This window comes from Trematosphaeria pertusa (assembly GCF_010094035.1).
Source record: "Trematosphaeria pertusa strain CBS 122368 unplaced genomic scaffold BU26scaffold_10, whole genome shotgun sequence".
In the NCBI taxonomy this organism is placed as follows: Eukaryota; Fungi; Ascomycota; class Dothideomycetes; order Pleosporales; family Trematosphaeriaceae; genus Trematosphaeria; species Trematosphaeria pertusa.
In genome coordinates this window covers 344997-361839 of record NW_022987221.1, presented here as the reverse complement: position 1 = coordinate 361839, position 16843 = coordinate 344997, and the positions used below count along the sequence as shown (strand labels likewise).

At 53.5% G+C, this 16843-nt stretch overlaps 7 protein-coding genes across 7 annotated transcripts; 3 read left to right on the top strand and 4 right to left on the bottom strand.

The window, feature by feature from the left end:
• Positions 1-140: 140 nt before the first annotated feature.
• BU26DRAFT_520977 (mitochondrial F1F0-ATP synthase-like protein g subunit) lies at positions 141-1218 on the bottom strand. The gene is made up of 3 exons (XM_033829418.1): positions 938-1218; positions 614-698; positions 141-552 (listed from the first exon to the last, which is right to left on the bottom strand). Exons 1-3 carry the CDS (start codon positions 1197-1199, stop codon positions 294-296), a joined length of 606 nt encoding a protein of 201 aa, XP_033681523.1. The 5' UTR covers positions 1200-1218; the 3' UTR covers positions 141-293.
• A 511-nt stretch (positions 1219-1729) lies between these two features.
• On the bottom strand, positions 1730-3167 carry BU26DRAFT_487684 (aquaporin-like protein; the record flags this gene model as incomplete). Its single annotated transcript, XM_033825955.1, has 5 exons — positions 1730-1860; positions 1935-2084; positions 2142-2621; positions 2786-3013; positions 3038-3167. 5 exons carry the CDS (start codon positions 3165-3167, stop codon positions 1730-1732), a joined length of 1119 nt encoding a protein of 372 aa, XP_033681522.1.
• Positions 3168-4804: 1637 nt separating this feature from the next.
• Positions 4805-6513, bottom strand: BU26DRAFT_566886 (pantothenate transporter-like protein; the record flags this gene model as incomplete). The annotated part of the gene is made up of 6 exons (XM_033833590.1): positions 4805-4959; positions 5008-5090; positions 5147-5372; positions 5422-6016; positions 6078-6164; positions 6211-6513. 6 exons carry the CDS (start codon positions 6511-6513, stop codon positions 4805-4807), a joined length of 1449 nt encoding a protein of 482 aa, XP_033681521.1.
• Positions 6514-7103: 590 nt separating this feature from the next.
• BU26DRAFT_507104 (acetamidase) lies at positions 7104-9108 on the top strand (the record flags this gene model as incomplete). Its single annotated transcript, XM_033826976.1, has 8 exons — positions 7104-7388; positions 7436-7711; positions 7761-7895; positions 7945-8349; positions 8401-8608; positions 8661-8849; positions 8900-8939; positions 8991-9108. 8 exons carry the CDS (start codon positions 7104-7106, stop codon positions 9106-9108), a joined length of 1656 nt encoding a protein of 551 aa, XP_033681520.1.
• A 256-nt stretch (positions 9109-9364) lies between these two features.
• Positions 9365-13353, top strand: BU26DRAFT_47492 (uncharacterized protein). The gene is made up of 3 exons (XM_033825515.1): positions 9365-11365; positions 11416-11486; positions 11541-13353. The coding sequence occupies exons 1-3, from the start codon at positions 9686-9688 to the stop codon at positions 13177-13179; spliced, it is 3390 nt and encodes a 1129-aa protein (XP_033681519.1). The 5' UTR covers positions 9365-9685; the 3' UTR covers positions 13180-13353.
• BU26DRAFT_520974 (Metallo-dependent phosphatase) lies at positions 13302-15387 on the bottom strand. The gene is made up of 4 exons (XM_033829417.1): positions 14432-15387; positions 14084-14385; positions 13692-14032; positions 13302-13635 (listed from the first exon to the last, which is right to left on the bottom strand). The coding sequence occupies exons 1-4, from the start codon at positions 15080-15082 to the stop codon at positions 13589-13591; spliced, it is 1341 nt and encodes a 446-aa protein (XP_033681518.1). The 5' UTR covers positions 15083-15387; the 3' UTR covers positions 13302-13588.
• A 190-nt stretch (positions 15388-15577) lies between these two features.
• BU26DRAFT_400663 (uncharacterized protein) lies at positions 15578-15931 on the top strand (the record flags this gene model as incomplete). Its single annotated transcript, XM_033822797.1, has 2 exons — positions 15578-15790; positions 15836-15931. Coding segments are annotated over 2 exons (309 nt in total), but the record flags the coding sequence as incomplete, so codon positions are not given.
• Between the last annotated feature and the right edge of the window lie 912 nt (positions 15932-16843).

Below are 16843 nucleotides of genomic sequence, written 5' to 3'. Positions count from 1 at the left end.
CGCCGGCACATTTCACCGGCTCAGAACAGCTTGATATCATGGTGAGAATGATGCATTGCCAGTAGTTGCACACAGGAAAAAAAAGGAAATCTAAACCAGAGTATGTGCATAGAGTACAGTGGGGGCCATTACACGTGCGCCACCTGCACAATTCCAACCCTTCCGCTGCCAATCGGCGGATCATCTACGGTTTCAGCGTTTGGATGACCACTCTTTATCCGTCCCCGCGCTCATCCATGAAGAGTTCGCCTTCGTTGCTTCGAGTTCTGTTCTGCTTGCCGATTGCGATGCGCTTAGTGGTGTGCTGGAGCGCTCGAGCGGTAGCCAACGAGCTTCATTCGTCCGATCATCTCGCCAACAGTGAAGAAACCGATGACTTCAGCAGTAACAACACCGGCGGATAGCCATTGTTCCCTAGACATATTCCGGAGTCGGGCGAGGATATTGACGGGTTGTGCAGAGCCGGATTCGGACGCTCGGATAAACAGGCTCATCGGGTGACGGATGGTATTGAGGGCGGGCATGAAGTAACTTTGGATAGTCGCCATGTTCCTAGTAGTAGGGTTAGCAGATTTGATATTGGAATTTTGATATCATGGGAAAGGGTCCTTACGGTGGTGCCATGCCTCGCTGCTGAGCTACCAGCTTGCCGAGCTCGAGACCGACTTTGGAGTAGTAGACGACGCGCGGAATCAGTGCTAGAGATCGGTATAGTCAGCATGTGGTGCATATAAAACGTTGCTGGGATCCTTCGCAAAGCCGTTTGACCGAGCGGATGCCATTGGGACGTGATATCGAACCCAGGTTGAACCAGTCCTCACACAGCCGCGCACACTAGCCATTGAGCATCCCCAGAGCCTCGTATCCATCGCCTCGATTTGTGCACCTGTGCTGACTCCAATTGACCCATCCACCCCGTGGGATAGCGCATACTAACCTTGCACACTCCCAATCAACCTCCCAGTCCGTCCCCCAACCTTCCCCAGCGTCCCCGCAGTCGCACTCCCCACCTTGCTCAATGTCGCGCCAGCTGAGCTCGTCACCCTCGAAAGTCCCTGTGCCGCCTTGCTTGCCGTCTCGCCGACCTTATCCTTCGCAGCGCCAGCAGCTTCGGAAGTCGACGAGGCATTGCGGATGCCCGCGCGCCGCACGGCGAATGTCGAGTGCCGCAGTACGGCGCGTGATGCAGCGAGAGACATCGTTGTCATGGGAGAGGGCAAATTGGCGATGGTGGTGAGATGGGCGCGGCCGCGTTGGTTGTCGAGAGGTTGGTTAGAGCTTGCCGGCAATCGAGAGTGAGATTTTTCCGATTTCGCGCGAGGAACTGGTCTGTGCACATCGGGTCGCCGGGGAGCACACGACTGCTCATCACGCTCGCTCTTACGTCGTCACACCCCCTTAATGTACGCCTTCTTAGCGAGTTCGTTCAGTATGGATACTTCATCATTCGATGCCCCATTCCCTCATTAAAAAGCATCGATGCTACATACAATCTAGGAACAAATCACAGACAGCCTTTGAGAATCAACGCAAAGCATTTCCTTCCATTACCCCTTCGAATATGTGGAACATCAGCCATGACGCATAATCATATCTGGCTGTACACCGTATAAAGTTACCGTCTCGATGAATCCATCCCTTCGCCAAGTAGAGCGTTCTCTCTCGACATCCCCTATACACACATTCATCAATCATGGTCCGCCTCCACCTCATTACCCGTCACTCACAATCACTCGTGGCGCTTTTCCTTCATATCCTTATCATCAGCATCTTGATCCGGATTAGTCATCTCATATTTAAGGATCTTGATGAACTTGTAGAAGGCTACAGCGAGTATCGCGCCGAGCCCGGGTCCAACCCCTATCCTCCATTAGCTTGGCGTCTTCGTTGGGAGAGTATAGGTATCCGACAACGAGAGACGTGATTCCACTTACAGTAGATCCAATGCTCCTGGTCAAACACCCCAGTAACGACACAAGGCCCAAAGCTCCGCGCTGGGTTGAGGGAGCCACCGGTGTAGTACACACCGACCAGCTCGGCGATGAAAAGAGCAAGGCCGATACCCACAGGCGCAATGAACGTCGCTACAATTCGTCAGCATTGCATCCGTCTTTCCAGAGCTTCAGGAGGAAACCACCCACCCTTATGTTTCTCCTTCGCCAGCATAAAAATGGTAAAAACAAGCTCCGCCGTCAAAACCGCCTCAATGAACACGCCCCTTGTGAGACTCGTCCCCTGGCTCAACGTCGTCCTCACATTCAACGGCGTCGGAAACATCACACTAACCAAAAAGCTGCTAAAAATCGCGCCCGCAATCTGCGCCACGAGCAGTAAAAAGAACCTCACGGGCGTCATCGCTTTTGTTAACAGCATCGCGAAAGTGACTGCAGGGTTGAATAGCCCGCCTGAAATGCGGAAGAATATCCAGACGTTGACCATGAGTGAGAAGGCGAAGACGAGCGCGATATATTGCAGCACGGCGGGCGAGAAACCGGTATCGGCGCCTGTGGTTGTGTTGGACGAGTTCGAGGAGCTGCCGATATTGGCCACTTGGGTCCCGCTGAAGGCGAAGAAGAGGAACATAGTTGTGCCAACGAATTCGCCAATGAAGGCCACGAAGTCTAGGATAGGACCAGTACCCGATGTTGGAGATGGGCCGGGAGCGTAGGATGTTCTTCCCGAACCAAAGACAGGAGAGTGGTAGGAAGATTAGTTTGGGAAGGAAGTTTGGGCTTCGGCTTAAGCTTTAATCTGAGGTTGGACCGGAGCTTGGGACGAGACCTACGGTTTTTCGCATTCGAGTTCATCCACATCGTCCACGGGAGACGCATGACTTCTGTAGACGGCGGACGCCTGGGCGGGCCCCCGCCCCTATCGCCCCCTCCACCGTGAGCAGTTCGGGGACGACGTGGGCCATCATCTTCACTCCCATACTGGTAATGGTCATGCGGCTTCGTCGGGGTATCGGACTCGTAGTCGTAGCTAACTCGATGGCTGTCTATGCTACGTCTGCCTCATTGCTCGATGGAGTACCGACTAGTTGGGCCCGGCACGCGGCGGCCATGGACAGGTGGAGGACGACTACGGTGGCGTGCAGGACGCCGATATGCTCTGGGATGCTCTTCTTCGTCTGAGTACTCCTCAACGTAAGGAGCACGGCGGGACATTGAGCCTCGGTATTCGGAAGGTCCGTAGCCGTCATATCTGTGACTTCGGTGACGGTAGTCGTCGTCCCTTTCCCCTCGAGGAAATAGGACCCAGCGGTTAGGGTCACCGCCTAATTGTTTGCTCTTGGCGTGCCCAGGGGTTCCAGAGCTGATACCAAGACTATCTCCCTGCGCAGGGCTGACGGGAGAGACGACCTCAGGCTGTAGATGGGCATCGTTCGGCTGGATCGGAAGACGCAGCAGGGCATCGCGGCTATCGCTTTGGCGAGGCCGAGGGCTCTCTATCACCGTCCCATCTTGCATCCGCTCGCCATAATACACAGGAAGAGAGCCGGTGAGCGGTCCCTGTGCCATGTATGAAGCGGAAGGAGGACTTGGTTCAGGAGAGAGGTAGACTGAGATGCGGGGCTTGTAGACTCTGTAGAAGAACTTCGGAACGTGGAGATGCGTTTTGAAACGACTTGAGATGAGGGGTATATATGCAGCAGATTGATGATACGAAGAGGGAAGAAGATCGTGGCACGGTGTAGGAAGGGTTGGGGTAGTAAAAGAACAGAAAGATAATATAGGTCGTTCGGAGCAACCATCAACCTCAAAAACCGCCAACCCCCTTCATCAACCATTCCCGGCCCGTCATGCTTCTTCGTCCGCGCAATTCGTAAGCCTATCAATATCCATTCGTTGGTCATAGCAACCAGCCGACGGCCAGCCTAGGATCTTACGATCGAGAACGAAGCAAAGATATGCGATGACGTCGAAGGGGGGACCGAATACAAAATGCGATCGTATATGCTCTGCTGTAGCATGGGAGTACCTAGGGCAGAATCATGCAAGTCCACGTCCGCAGTTGTGCGAGAGCTGGGAAATGGTCGGCGAATCGGTTGTTGTAGGGTCTAGTCCTCGCTACGAATCAGATATTGTTGTGGCCTCGGAAGCGTTTCTTTGTGTGTGCAAGGCGAATCCATGCTTCTATAACAACGTCAGGGTTGAGGTGGTAGAAGCGTCACTTTCCGATGGGGTGGATTGGCGTTTGAGGTTGCCACGTGAGAGGAAGATCCCTGCACCTGTATTTGGATCTCCCTTGTACAGATTCGCGAAACGTCCAAATCTGAGGACGCTCGGAAACCGTCAGGAGTTGCTATTTAGGCCGCCTAGCATGACGACGAAGAGGCTTAGTTCAGGCCTTTGCTGATGTTTGATGTCATCGTAGCCGGCAACTGAGGACCGGTCCAGATATGCAGCTAGCTCGGCATACATAAATCTTAAAAAGGCGAACAGCAGAGCGCCCGTTCAGTCAGTGATGTGGGTTTATAATGGCGGAATACCTCACGTCGTTAAATATTCGGCAGGAGTCGATGCTCTAGGACAGGAGCACTCATCTACCGATCCACGCGCCAGGAGCCCGGACAAAGAGCAACAAGCACCTAGACGACCAAAAGGGTTAACGAGTATGCAAGTATGCGCTGTCTCTCGCATCCTTCTCAAGAAGGACAGGTCTGATAGTCGGTCTCTAGATATCTCGCGCAATTGACCTGAGTTCTTATTCCAGAGCGGAAGGAAAACGGAGCAGTGCTTTGGCTGCAGCGGCATGCTTCGTAAAATATGTAGAGTGACAGCGCGATATAATTCGTTTGAGACTAAACCTTCTCATCAAGTTGGCTGCTTTTGTTGATCTCATCAGGTGCGCCGATCGCATGCTCTTTCTCTGCCCCAGGCGTCGTTGAACTTTCCATCTCTCGTCTCTTCTCAGTTCGAACATGCATCCACACAAGTAAGCCTGTCCACATAGCCACTAGAAGCATGTTAAAAAAGCCTGAATGCGACGTCCGAGGGAACTTACTGGCGATACTGACGGCAATCATTGCCCACATGCCCCGAGTGAAGTAGGGAGCGAAATTTGCACCGTAAAATAAGATGCTCCACCTATAACATCAAACACCGTAAGCAGTCGTCCTGCTCTACATGAGACCTCGGCTTACCAAGCGTTTACCGCGTTGCTTCCCATGTTCATGCTGGCAATAACGACCGCTCTCAGACTGTCTTCTTCGTAGCGCAGAACATCATTACACCATGCGAAAAATGTGGCTTGGCAGGCATAAACGCTTCCGGCCCAGTAGTACATGCCAAATTGAATCGCGGTGTTGTGGGGGTAGGCTAAGATTAAAGCGCTAGTGATGACTCCAGTGATGCCGATCCAATATCCCACTATTGATCATCAGCGTCTCGGTTCGGCGAACGAAGGAGGCATTCATACCAAGGTATCGCTTTCCGCCCAGGAAGTCCGTCAAAGTGGCCCAGAACAGAGTCGATACAATGCCAACCGCTGGCACTCCCGTTGGATAGTTATTAAGTTGGGAAACGGTGTACTTGATAGTCGGATGCGCCTTCATGTACAAGGCCAAGAGAGCGTTGGAGCTGAAGGACTCGGTCTCCCCAGCAATGATCCAGAGGACCGTAAAGAAATACCAATACCAGGTCGAAAAGCAATATTTCAGGAAGTTCCAGGATATAGGCGTGCGCTCGGACACCTCCGGGACCCGCGATATTGCGAGCGCTTTCTCCTCCGCAGTCAGGTATGGAGCTCTCGTGTTCTTGGGGGTGTCGGGGAATAGAAGGTACCCGTAGATGGCAACAGGAAGCGTAATGATCCCGTCGATAATGAAAAGCCAGCGCCAGCCAGAGAGTCCATTCCGTCCGTTCAAGCTGGAATGGATACCAGTCTGGATGAAGCCGCCTATCATCGTGCCAGCAAGTCCTGAAGCTGTAAAGATCCCAGAGCGTTTTCCCAGTTCGCGTTCCGTATACCAGGATCCCAGGATGTAATGGGTTCCCACGAATGTAGAAGCCTCCTAAGGCAGCGATACGATTAGCATGTCTCAGAATGGTATTCGTACCGCGGATTTGGCTCACAAATATGGCCTGGAAAAAGCGAATTGTCATGATATCGCGCGGATGCTGGGCCCCAGCAGTCGCCATGGTCAATCCAGCCCATACCACCTAAGCGACGTCAGTTATGCCAGTCCGTGATCATGCTTCGACTTACCATGCATGAAGGAAAGAAGATCCTTGGTTTTATGTAGTACAGCGCGATATTGCACGGCACTTGGCCGATAGTGTAGCCTACGGTAAAGACAGTGTTTATTTGATTGAGCTGGTTTCCCCTGAAGTCGAGTTCTTCTTTCATTCCGGAGACGTAGGCATTATTGAGGTTGGAGCGATCCAGGTAATTAAGGAAATACATAAGACAGCAGAATGTCAAAATGAAGAAATCCAGCTTCTGGATAAGCTTTCGCTCCCCTGGGGCGTTTTGATCGCCCCGGAGGTACTGGATGAATTGAGAGGCCATGATGGGCCCTCGTCCTGAGATAGGGTCGTCGAAGTATAGCCGCCACTGCGAGCGTCGTCGATGGCAGAGTCGTCCTTCCTCTTATCTTCTCGGATTAGTGACGCCCCTACGCGCGGACGGTGCCGGCTTGCGATTCGAACAGCCGTTCACGTATCCCCAACGATGACTCGACCGAGGCGGATATCAACGCATTATCTCGTAAAGCAAAAGTGGGAGGGATGTCGGGATGCCTTAACGGGAAGTACGAGCCGGCATCGGAAGATTCGGGCAGGGTAGAATAGAGGCAGCTTTGGTCAAAGATAGCTTAGATAGCTTCGGGACTGTCCTTTAAGGGTTCTGTCGCGTCCACGGGGTTACATAGCGCGGCGGGGTTGCGATAGCCACCGAATCAGTGGAGTTCGGCGCAATACCGTCATGGACCGCGGACCGCGTCTCTTTTGGACCGAGAGTGGGGATGCTGTGGCGCCGGAACAGGATGCTTGACGGGATGGCGTGGAGCATCCTTTCTGATAAACTTCATCTTCAAAGCCTGCAGACATCTTTCCTCGCGTAGATTTCGGATTCTTGCATCTCAAGTTGTGTGACCAGGGATGACGATGCAGCAGCAGAAGTGGGAAAAGATCAGCGCGGAAAAGCGTCGCGCGCTCGCGGAACAGATACCGCTCGAACATCGCATTCCTCCACACCTTCTACCGCCAGACGAACAGCTCGATGTGACGCCGTTTCCTAGGGAATCGGGATGGTTTTCGAAGAGAGAATTGGAAATCACGGATAGCACAGCGAGCCATATTCTGAAGAAGATCGCGTCGCGCACATGGAGCTCCGAAGAAGTGACAAGGGCATTCAGCAAGCGTGCTGCTGCAGCGCAGCAATTGGTACAGCCCCGGAGCTTCTGTATGGGTGTCGCTAACTTCATGCGTAGACTAATTGCCTCTCCGAAATCTTCTTTAGCGAAGCAATCGCCCACGCGAAATCGCTCGATGAACACCTACGCACGATAGGCAAGGTCATCGGCCCCCTTCATGGCCTCCCAATATCCCTCAAAGATAACTTCAACATCGTTGGAAAGGACAGTACGGTCGGATTTGCTTCCCTAGTGAATCGGCCCGCTGAATACAATGCTACGCTGGTGGAGCTGTTGGAGAAGCTCGGGGCTGTCCGATATTGCAAAACAAATGTTCCGACGGCAATGATGATCGTAGGTGGAAAAGGTGAGATGTCTATGTGCAAGCTCTAACAATGCGTAGGCAGAGTCGGTCAATAACGTATTCGGACGCACAGTGAATCCACTGAACAGAAGGCTGACCTCGGGAGGCTCATCAGGAGGCGAATCGGCATTGATCGCGTTCGGGGGAAGTCCGTTAGGAGTTGGAACTGATATCGTGAGGCTCTATCACATTGACGCAAGAGATTCGCTGACATGGTACGTAGGGCGGAAGTTTACGCATTCCAGCTGCGTGCACCGGCATATTCACTCTCCGACCGTCGTTCGGTAGATTCACCACCCAAAGATGCCGCTCCGGACTAGCAGGTCAAGAAGCCGTTATGAGCGTAAACGGGCCAATGGCAAGGACTCTCGAAGATATTGTCCTGTTTTCGAAGACCATCGTAGATTCACAGCCTTGGCTGGTAGATCCAAAGGTCCTTCCCATCCCATGGAGGCCTGTAGAGTGTCAAAAGAAATTGAAGGTGGCCGTGCTGTGGCATGATGGGATGGCTGTACCAACACCTCCGGTTACGCGCGCGTTGAAGGAGACGGTCGAGAAGCTGAAGCAGGCGGGTCACGAAATCGTCGACTGGGATCCGGTTCTCCATCCCAAAGCCCTGGAGCTTCTGGTAAGACACTCGTGTCAAAGACGCTTAAATCAGCTTAATGAATTTTATTAGGGCCGGATGTTCGTCGCAGATGGCGGAAAGAGTGTTGAAGCTCTGCTTGCGCCTACCGGGGAGCCATTCCGACCTGAAATGCAGCAGTACCAGGAGGCCGAAGAGCTAGGAGTCCACGCGATGTGGCAAATACATCTCGAGCGGTCCGAGTTGCAGAAGCAGTATCTAGACCAGTGGACATCGTGCGATGGCCTGGATGCCATACTAGGTAAGTAGTACTAATGCGACAGGATCTGTGGCGCAAGACTGACATAGCTTAGCGCCCACGACACCTTTCTCCAGCGTCGAACATGGCGGCTTCAAATACGTTGGCTATACGGGCGTGTTCAATATTGTTGACTATGCTGCTGTTTCTTTCCCTTGTGGCGTGGTTGCCGATAAGGAGAAGGACCCACCCATTGCCAACCACGCCCCCCTCAGTGGCTTCTGCAAGGACATCCACGATGATTGTGAGTTCGACGCGGGTACTCCAAGGATACTTTCCGCTGACGTCTGTTAGACAATGCCGATCTGGTACATGGAATGCCTGTTAGTCTACAGTGAGTGCAAACCATTCCCTCCGCAAATACATTTCGCTAATCTCCGTTCAGGCTCGTGGCTAAGAGGCTTGAGGAAGAAAAGGTGCTTGCGATGACCGAGACCGTGCTCCAGGCTATACATCCCTCAAAGCTGTCTTCTATAATGACCAGCATCAAATCCCGGTTGTAAAGGATCCCTCGCCAATGAAATAGTAACCTATTACACCTCAAGTAGGGATGCGGACAACTTAGCAATATCGCGAATACCGAATCCAGCCCAATTGGATTAATAAGGTGTGTTCGAACACTCCTTCCGCAATGCGGAAAGGACCGGTAACACCGGCGTTGCGGGAAGGAGCAAAATGTTGCTCACCACCAAACATTAGCCATTCCAGTGGCCTCACCTCTCCTTCAACCCGCCATCTCATCCATAGCTCCCGTATCGCCTATTTCTTCCGAAATCAGTATTCTCAACGGCCAGCTTCATTTCAAGCCTCGCTCTCCCTTTCCTCGTCCTACATCAGTCGCTACCCTCACGAAGCTGGTCGTTCCCTATTCATCTACAATTTCCTGCACTTCAGCCTCTCGCGATCCCGTTTAAGCTCGACGCTCCGCCCAAAAGCCTTCGATCCCATAGCCCCACGAGCCTATCGACGGATCGAGCACAGTCTGATATAAGTCCACTGGCTGCGGCACGGTCGGAAGAGCAGCGACACGCCACAATTCGTGCTCTTAAGGCTTGAAGTGTTTATCTCGAGAATTGCGGAATGGCAGGGAGTACGGGGCGCGAGCCGGCGAAGACGCCGAGCCGTCCAAATACAGCACCTTCCAAGAAGCTTCAACCCAGGACAACGATCAAGAAGCTTCCTTGGCTTGATGGCAAATCCTCACCAGCTGTCACAACCTCGCCTCCGGTCCTCAAAGCCGGCGCAGCATCTCGGACTAGGGTTCACCCTTCTCCGCAGCAACCGCCAAGTGGCCGATCTACGCCCTCGCCCTTGTCGAGACACCCTACAACAGTATCCGTGGACGCTGACCCAACGATACGTCAAATAGGCTCAAGCCCTACCTTGCGCCGGAAGCCAACGGTGACTACAAGTGAACGACGAGTCTTTTCTGCTGGAGCCCACAACCTTTCTCCAGCAACCAGGACTGGGGTGTCTCAGATTCGCCCTCCATCTGTTATTCGCACCGCAGCATCACCACTGAGGACTGTCGCCTCAGGTCGTCCAGAATTTTCACACGAGCCAAGAAAGCGGCTTTCCATCGTCAATATCGAGGAGGCTGATGATCTAGCTGAAGACGTACGTCCCCGCGGCGACAGCCTCGCCCCTGTGCCCGGCCACCTGGAACGAGTTGAGACGCCCGATTCTGTCATTCGAGTCGTCCAGCGCGATTTACATATGTCCTCGCCGCCACATGTAATTAAATCCGTCCAGATGTCGCCTACACAGCCAGTTCCGAGACGCAATCCCTTTGAGACAGTGAATCAAAGAAGGCTCAGCAATGCCATCGAAGGACTGGAAGAGCTTGTTGAAGAGGCGGTCGTGACCGCAGACCATACCACAGATCCGGGCCAAGTGGAGGAGATATACGAAATCATCGAGGATGCCCGTAACGCTATCCAGGAAGCGTCGGGCGCCCCAACCCATCGTATGATGCGAACTTCTTCTCCTCTCGAGGTTTCGAGTTCCTCTGAAGAAGTCTCCGATTCTTCGCCCGATACCTCTGATTCCGTTTTTGTATCCCCACAGGCATTCCCACCTGAATCCAGTAGGACAAAACCCGCTCTTCCGGTGCAGGGAAACGTCTATGAACATACGATATTGTCGACTGGACCCCGGTTGCGACACGAACGAGGAGGCTCAGATGCCATTGACTGGGCTTATCAGAATCGCAATGATCGGGCAGAAGATGGAGCGTCGGCGTCGTCATCCGAAGACAGCGATACCTCGCGAGGACGGTCCCGCTTTAGTACAGGAAGCGATCTGTTACTTCCACCACAGCCTGTGCAAGCGGGGCCTCGAGACCATGTTGATTTTGTGCTTCGCCCAACGGTCAATCGCGAGCACTCTCGCGGACGCTCGCCCAGACGTAGAACGAGCGCTTCTCCAGCCCGAAGGCGACATCGCCATCCTAGAAGCTTCAGGAGTCATGATCGCTCGAGATCTGTGCGTAGACGTCGACCACCTAGATCCTCCAGTTTCAGCCAGTTTGACACCTCGTTTGACGAAGAAGACCTACATGTTGCTGGTAAACCGCACGGCATCAGACGCTATGGGACTGAACTCCATGTGCGCGATCAGGCACACCATCACACGTTCAGCCTCCGTCGAAATCACCGCAGACAGCCCATCGCCAGGAATTGGAGGACCGGCAAGAAGCGTATTGCTGCGACGATTGCTTGTATCAACACGGCTTTGCTGGGCATCATTGTTGGCATCTATGTCAGTAGTCCACATTCCACGTTGCACTGCATTGTCTGACAGTAGCTAAGGCAGGCGAAGTTCCGCGTATCCAGTACATGCTTGCTGATGAGAGCCATAATGTGATCATTGGCAACGTGGTGTAAGTTTCACAAATGCCCGGTTGGCGGTTGTACTCTGAACTAATATGGGACAGGCTCTATGCTGGTCTGGCCATATCGACCTTCATTTCGTGGCCACTTCCTCTCCTGCACGGGCGCAAACCCTACATACTCGCCTCTCTAGCTCTAGCCATGCCCCTCCAATTCCCGCAAGCACTCGTTGTCGGCGAAAGACGCTCCCCCAACAACCCCGGCTTCAGAACTGGGCTACTCGTCGCTCGTGCTGTTTCTGGCCTCGTCCTTGGTTTTGCCAATGTGAATTTCATCGCTGTCCTTTTGGACCTCTTTGGAGCGTCACTGCAGAGTAAGCACCCGCATCAAGAGTTTACCGTTCCAAGCGACGTCCGACGGCACGGTGGCGGCATGGGTATATGGATTGGCATCTGGTCCTGGTGCGCTATCGGTTCTCTTGCCGTCGGCTTCCAGATTGGTGCTGGCATCATTGAGTCGCTCACACCGGACTGGGGCTTTTATATCGTCATCATGATCCTTGCGGCCGCTCTCGTCCTCAACGTTATAGCGCCTGAAACTCGTCGCTCTGCATACCGCCGCTCAGTCACCGAAGTCTACGACCGCGACGAGAACTACATCACCCGCCGCGTAGCCCGCGGCGAGATCAAACTCCACATCTCGACCGAAGGCCCCAAGTACTGGTTCGAAGAAATGTGGGCTGGCATGAAGCTCCTCGTGATGATGATGTGCCAGCCTGGCTTTCTCGTCCTTGCCTTCTACCTTGGCTGGATCTATGCCCAAATCGTCCTCGTTATCGTACTCCTTGGCGCTCTGCTCTCCCGCGACTACAAGTGGCATCCGCGGTACGTTGGCCTGGGCGTCATGTCTATTGCCATCGGCGCCCTCCTCGCTATCCCTCTAACAAAAGCTGGCATCTTTTCCCGCGAGCGGAAACGCCCATTCCGCACAGACAGCATGACCTTCCAGAAGCAACTAACTTGGTCCTCGCATCTCGTCCGCCGCGTAATCTTCACTTTGACCCTCCCACTCATGGGTCTCGCATACACTGTTTCCTCAGCCGGCCGCCCAAAACCCTACATGGTCCCCATCGTCTTCGCCGGCGCAGTGGGCTTCCTCTCCATTCTCGCAATCGCTGAGTGCCACGGCCTGATCATGGAGACATTCGACACATGCGATCTCCAACCAGGCGAAAACACACGCCATCGTTTGGAATCCATGGCCGTCCAAGACCGCCGCAGAAGAACAAATTACTCGTCCTTCCCGCGCGTCAGCGCCGGCATCTTCGCCAGCCAAACCCTCGCCTTCATCGGCGCCGCCATTGCCACCGAAGTCGGCGGCATAATGACGCGACACATTGGCGCGCAGGCCTCCACCGGTGTCACCGCGGGTATCCTTCTCTTCCTGACTATCCTGCTCACACTTGTGCTTTGGCGCTTCAAAGAGGTGCAGGTTATTCCGAACCATACGTTTGGCACGCGCCGCGACACGAAGGCGTGGGAGGAGTTTCGCGAGTTGGAGAAGGAAGGGAGGGGTGCGGATTGGAAGGCGGTCGTTATTGGGAATCCAAGTGGCAAGATGCGTAGGATGAGTGTGCTGGAGTTGGGGGCGCTCTCGAGGTGGACGGAGATTCGCAAGTTGAATTTTTTGATTAGAGGGAGCGAGAGGAGGAGAAAGAGAGATGATTGGGCGGGGGGTTGGTAGGTAGATTGATGGATGGCGTCAAGAACTTTTGGATGAGGGATTTGCGGTAAAGTTGCAAGATTGATCGACCATAGACGGATGCTCCTGGGAGTGTGTTGAAGTAGGTGAGATGGTGTTACCCCCTCATTTTGTCTCTTGGACGAGCAAGCAACCAAGGGCTGCTTTATAGTAGCTGAAATCCATACTACTATTTCCATTCATTGCTAGTGACATGCACCGGGTATATTATACCGCCATATCCCTTAATCGCTCCCAAAAGCAGGCCGTGAATGTACCATTCTGCGCACAAGAGCAAGTCTTTCACCACTAGAACTGCAAAGGTTCATGATCATGATGACGAAGATGCACCTAGGGCAGATGCTTGCCCTTTCCCTTAGGCTTCGGTTTGAGCTTCGGCTTCGGCTTATGCTTAGGCTTGGGCGTCGGCTTGACCTTCGGCTTTGGTTTGGTTGTCGGCTTCGGCTTGTTAGTGTGCGTTTGAGTCTTGCTGGTAGTCGCAGTGCTGTGCTTACTGGTTGTCGTCGTATCTGGCTTGTTTTCGACCGAGACGCCGCTGTCCGAGATATCACCGATAGAACCGGTGGTCTTCGTCTTCTTGACCGCAGGATACTGATCGTATCCAAAGGTAGCGTTCAACGTGACCTTGCCAGAGATAGTGCCATCCTCAAGCCTAATCCAAGTCTCGAGCACACTTTGCCCTAGTTTGTCTTCCTCGATGACAATATGCCGCCCGCCGCGTGCGTAGTCGCTATAGCCACCGTAGCCTGTATGCCTGCCGAAGCAAAAGTGCATACCATTGCCTTTGGCAGGCTGGTTGTTGGGGACTGGCTTGGTAGCGGACCATTTCATGCACCTGAGCACGTCAGCAAGTGATTTCGGGTATCAGGCCGTACAGCAGGCGTACCAATCAACTTTATGATCGTGGCCCGAAAACACAGCCATCAAGCCCTCTGTCTCGACTAGAGCCTCCATGAACGGGATATCCTTTCCGGCATAGTCGCAGTTGTGGCCAGATGGGTCGCAAACATTGCCTTGATGACTGATTACTTCTTCATTGAGTCCAGGTTCTTGTGTAGAAGTACGTCCACCTTTGCGTTGAAATGCTTCTGTTACATGCGGCGGAATGTGAACGAAGGCAATGCTTGGGATGGTCTTGCCGTGGTCCTGATTCAACTGATCTCTCGTCAAGCGGAACCATGAGATAACCTATACAGTTAGCGTGCGCTTTGGACTACTCAGTGGGCCCTCTCACCCTCTCATCCACCCAGTCAGCGATGGACTCATCCTCGCCTTGCGGTTGGTATTTCCTACCACCCTTGCTATCGAAGAGCCAAATGATCATCTTGAGGTTCGGATTTCCGCCACCGGCAGAGTCGTAGATCGGGATGTAGTAATTGCTTGAGCCGACCTGGTTGTAGTCGCCCGTAACGGATGATGTAGTCCAGGTGAGTTGACGGCCGTTCGCATTGCCAACATCCCATTGGTGCTCGGACATGAGCCGCACGTTACATGTCTTGGAGTAGTCATGGTTGCCGAACGTGGTACCCCAAGGAAGCTGGCGGTCGAGGAGTGGCTGCATGATCTTGTCAATGTGCTTGTTGGCGTCTTCGGGAGCAACCCATTCGCAGGAAATGAGATCGCCGTTGAGAATGACGAGGTCGGTGTTGGGCTCGGAGTTCAGAACCGCGTTCATGACGCCGATCGTCTTGTCATCCGCGTCTGGGCGGTATGGAAGGACCCCTCCATCCGCGAGGTGCAGGTCATTGAACATGGTAATATGGAACTTACGGTCGTAGTCAAACCGTAGGCCCGGATAATCGAACTTGGTGCCCTGTTGATACTCCAGCAGCGGCCTGGCACCCGCCGCGGCCGTCAACAGCCAAAGCAGCTGTTCTCTCTTCATGATTACCGTGAGGATGACTCCAGCAATGAAAGTTGAGACAAGTAGCAAACGCCGCCTGGGATGTAGAGAAAGAAAAGAAGAGAGAGCAAAGGAGAGCAGCGAATAAGAAGTAGAAGCAGCAGAAGCAGAAGGGAACAGCGCTCCTTCACCAGTAGGGAAAGAGCGACTCCAGCCATTGCGTAGGTTGCCCATTTCGGTTAGAGCTGGCTCACTCACAACCGCCAGAAAGGCGCAGGTGAGCGAAAAGAATACTACATGTTCATGAGGCAGATGGGATGAGGGACGGTGGTGAGCAGACGATGGATGTCGATCATCTACAGTGCGAGGCGGACTCGTTTCGGGCTAGTCTCGATTTAAGCGTTTAGCCTGCTCCGAATCTTACCACTTCGCCTGCTCCATAACAGTCGACGCCAAGATTTCGCAAGCAAGCCCCACGAATTTTTTTTGACGTACCGAGCCTCTTCACCGCTACCCCCAAAGATCCGCATCTTTTGCATGGACACTGGCGCCTACTTGCGAAGGCAAGGCTGGAAAGGTTCGGGCCATTCACTCGACGGCCAAGGCCGCGGGATCAAGAAACCTCTCCTCATCGCGCACAAGCAAGACCAGCTAGGGCTCGGGAAGAAGAAAGCTGCACACAGCGTTGACGATCAATGGTGGATGCGAGCTTTTGATGAGAGCCTGAAAAACATTGGAACTGGTCAAGAAGTATGCAGCCAGGCGCATCCGAGCTGCTCGAGCTAACTTTTGCAGAGCACACTCAGTCAAGTCCGCAGCAAAGGCATCAACCGAGGCGGTCTCTACGGCTTTTTCGTGAAAGGAGAAGGTCTGACTGGGACCATATCCAGCACCGAAGAGAGCTCGGCCGCTGAAGCTTCTAATTCCTCCGCGCTATCGGCCGGCGTGAGCACACCGCCTACCTCTGCGTCCGACAGTGATAGCGCTCCAGACTCTTCCGAAGACAGCGACACTGCCTCAGAAGCCTCGCAAATGTCGAAGAAAAAAAACAACAAGCGCAAGCGCGGAAAGGAGGAGGAGGACAAGGGCAATAAAAAGTTGAAGATAGAGCTGCTGGAGGAGTCCGTCGCCAACCCGCCGCCACCGGAGGTCACTACGATCCTCGGCACTCTCAGTCTCGAGGAGATGCAAAGGATCAATTCCGTTATGAGGATTATTGGCCGCGAGGTCAAGGTCACGCTCAACACGAACGCGAAGAAAGGCGTATACGGTGTCTGGATCGACCCGAACAAATTGAAGGGGAAGAAGAAGGGCATGACCGCGATCCATTTCGACGACCCTGACAACCCGGGTCAAACAATTACGTACAAGAAGGCCAAGTTCAACCGACAGAGGAAAATGCGAGAGGCTAAGAAGGAGCTGTTGAAGGATCGGGTAGTATCCGCCATGATGAAGGGCACCTTGCCAAACCCTGAAGGCTGGACCAGGGATGAAGCTCGGTCGAGATACGTGCGAATCGAGAATGCCTTGTTGACGATTGAGAAGGGCGAGAGGAAGATACGCAAGTCCGGAAAGGACAAGGAGAAGCTCGTTAAAGCCAAAGAGAAAGAAGTGCGCAAGCGCATCGCAAAAGAACAGCGAGAACTGGAGAAGAAGGCTCAACAAGAGGCAGATGAGGCTAAAAAGCAAGCAATTATCTCCATCAAACTCGCCAAACTCACGCCCGAAGAGAAGGCTACGTACGAAGCGCGTGCTGCCGAAAAGGAGCAGACCCTCGACGAATACATACTCCGCCGCGCCGAG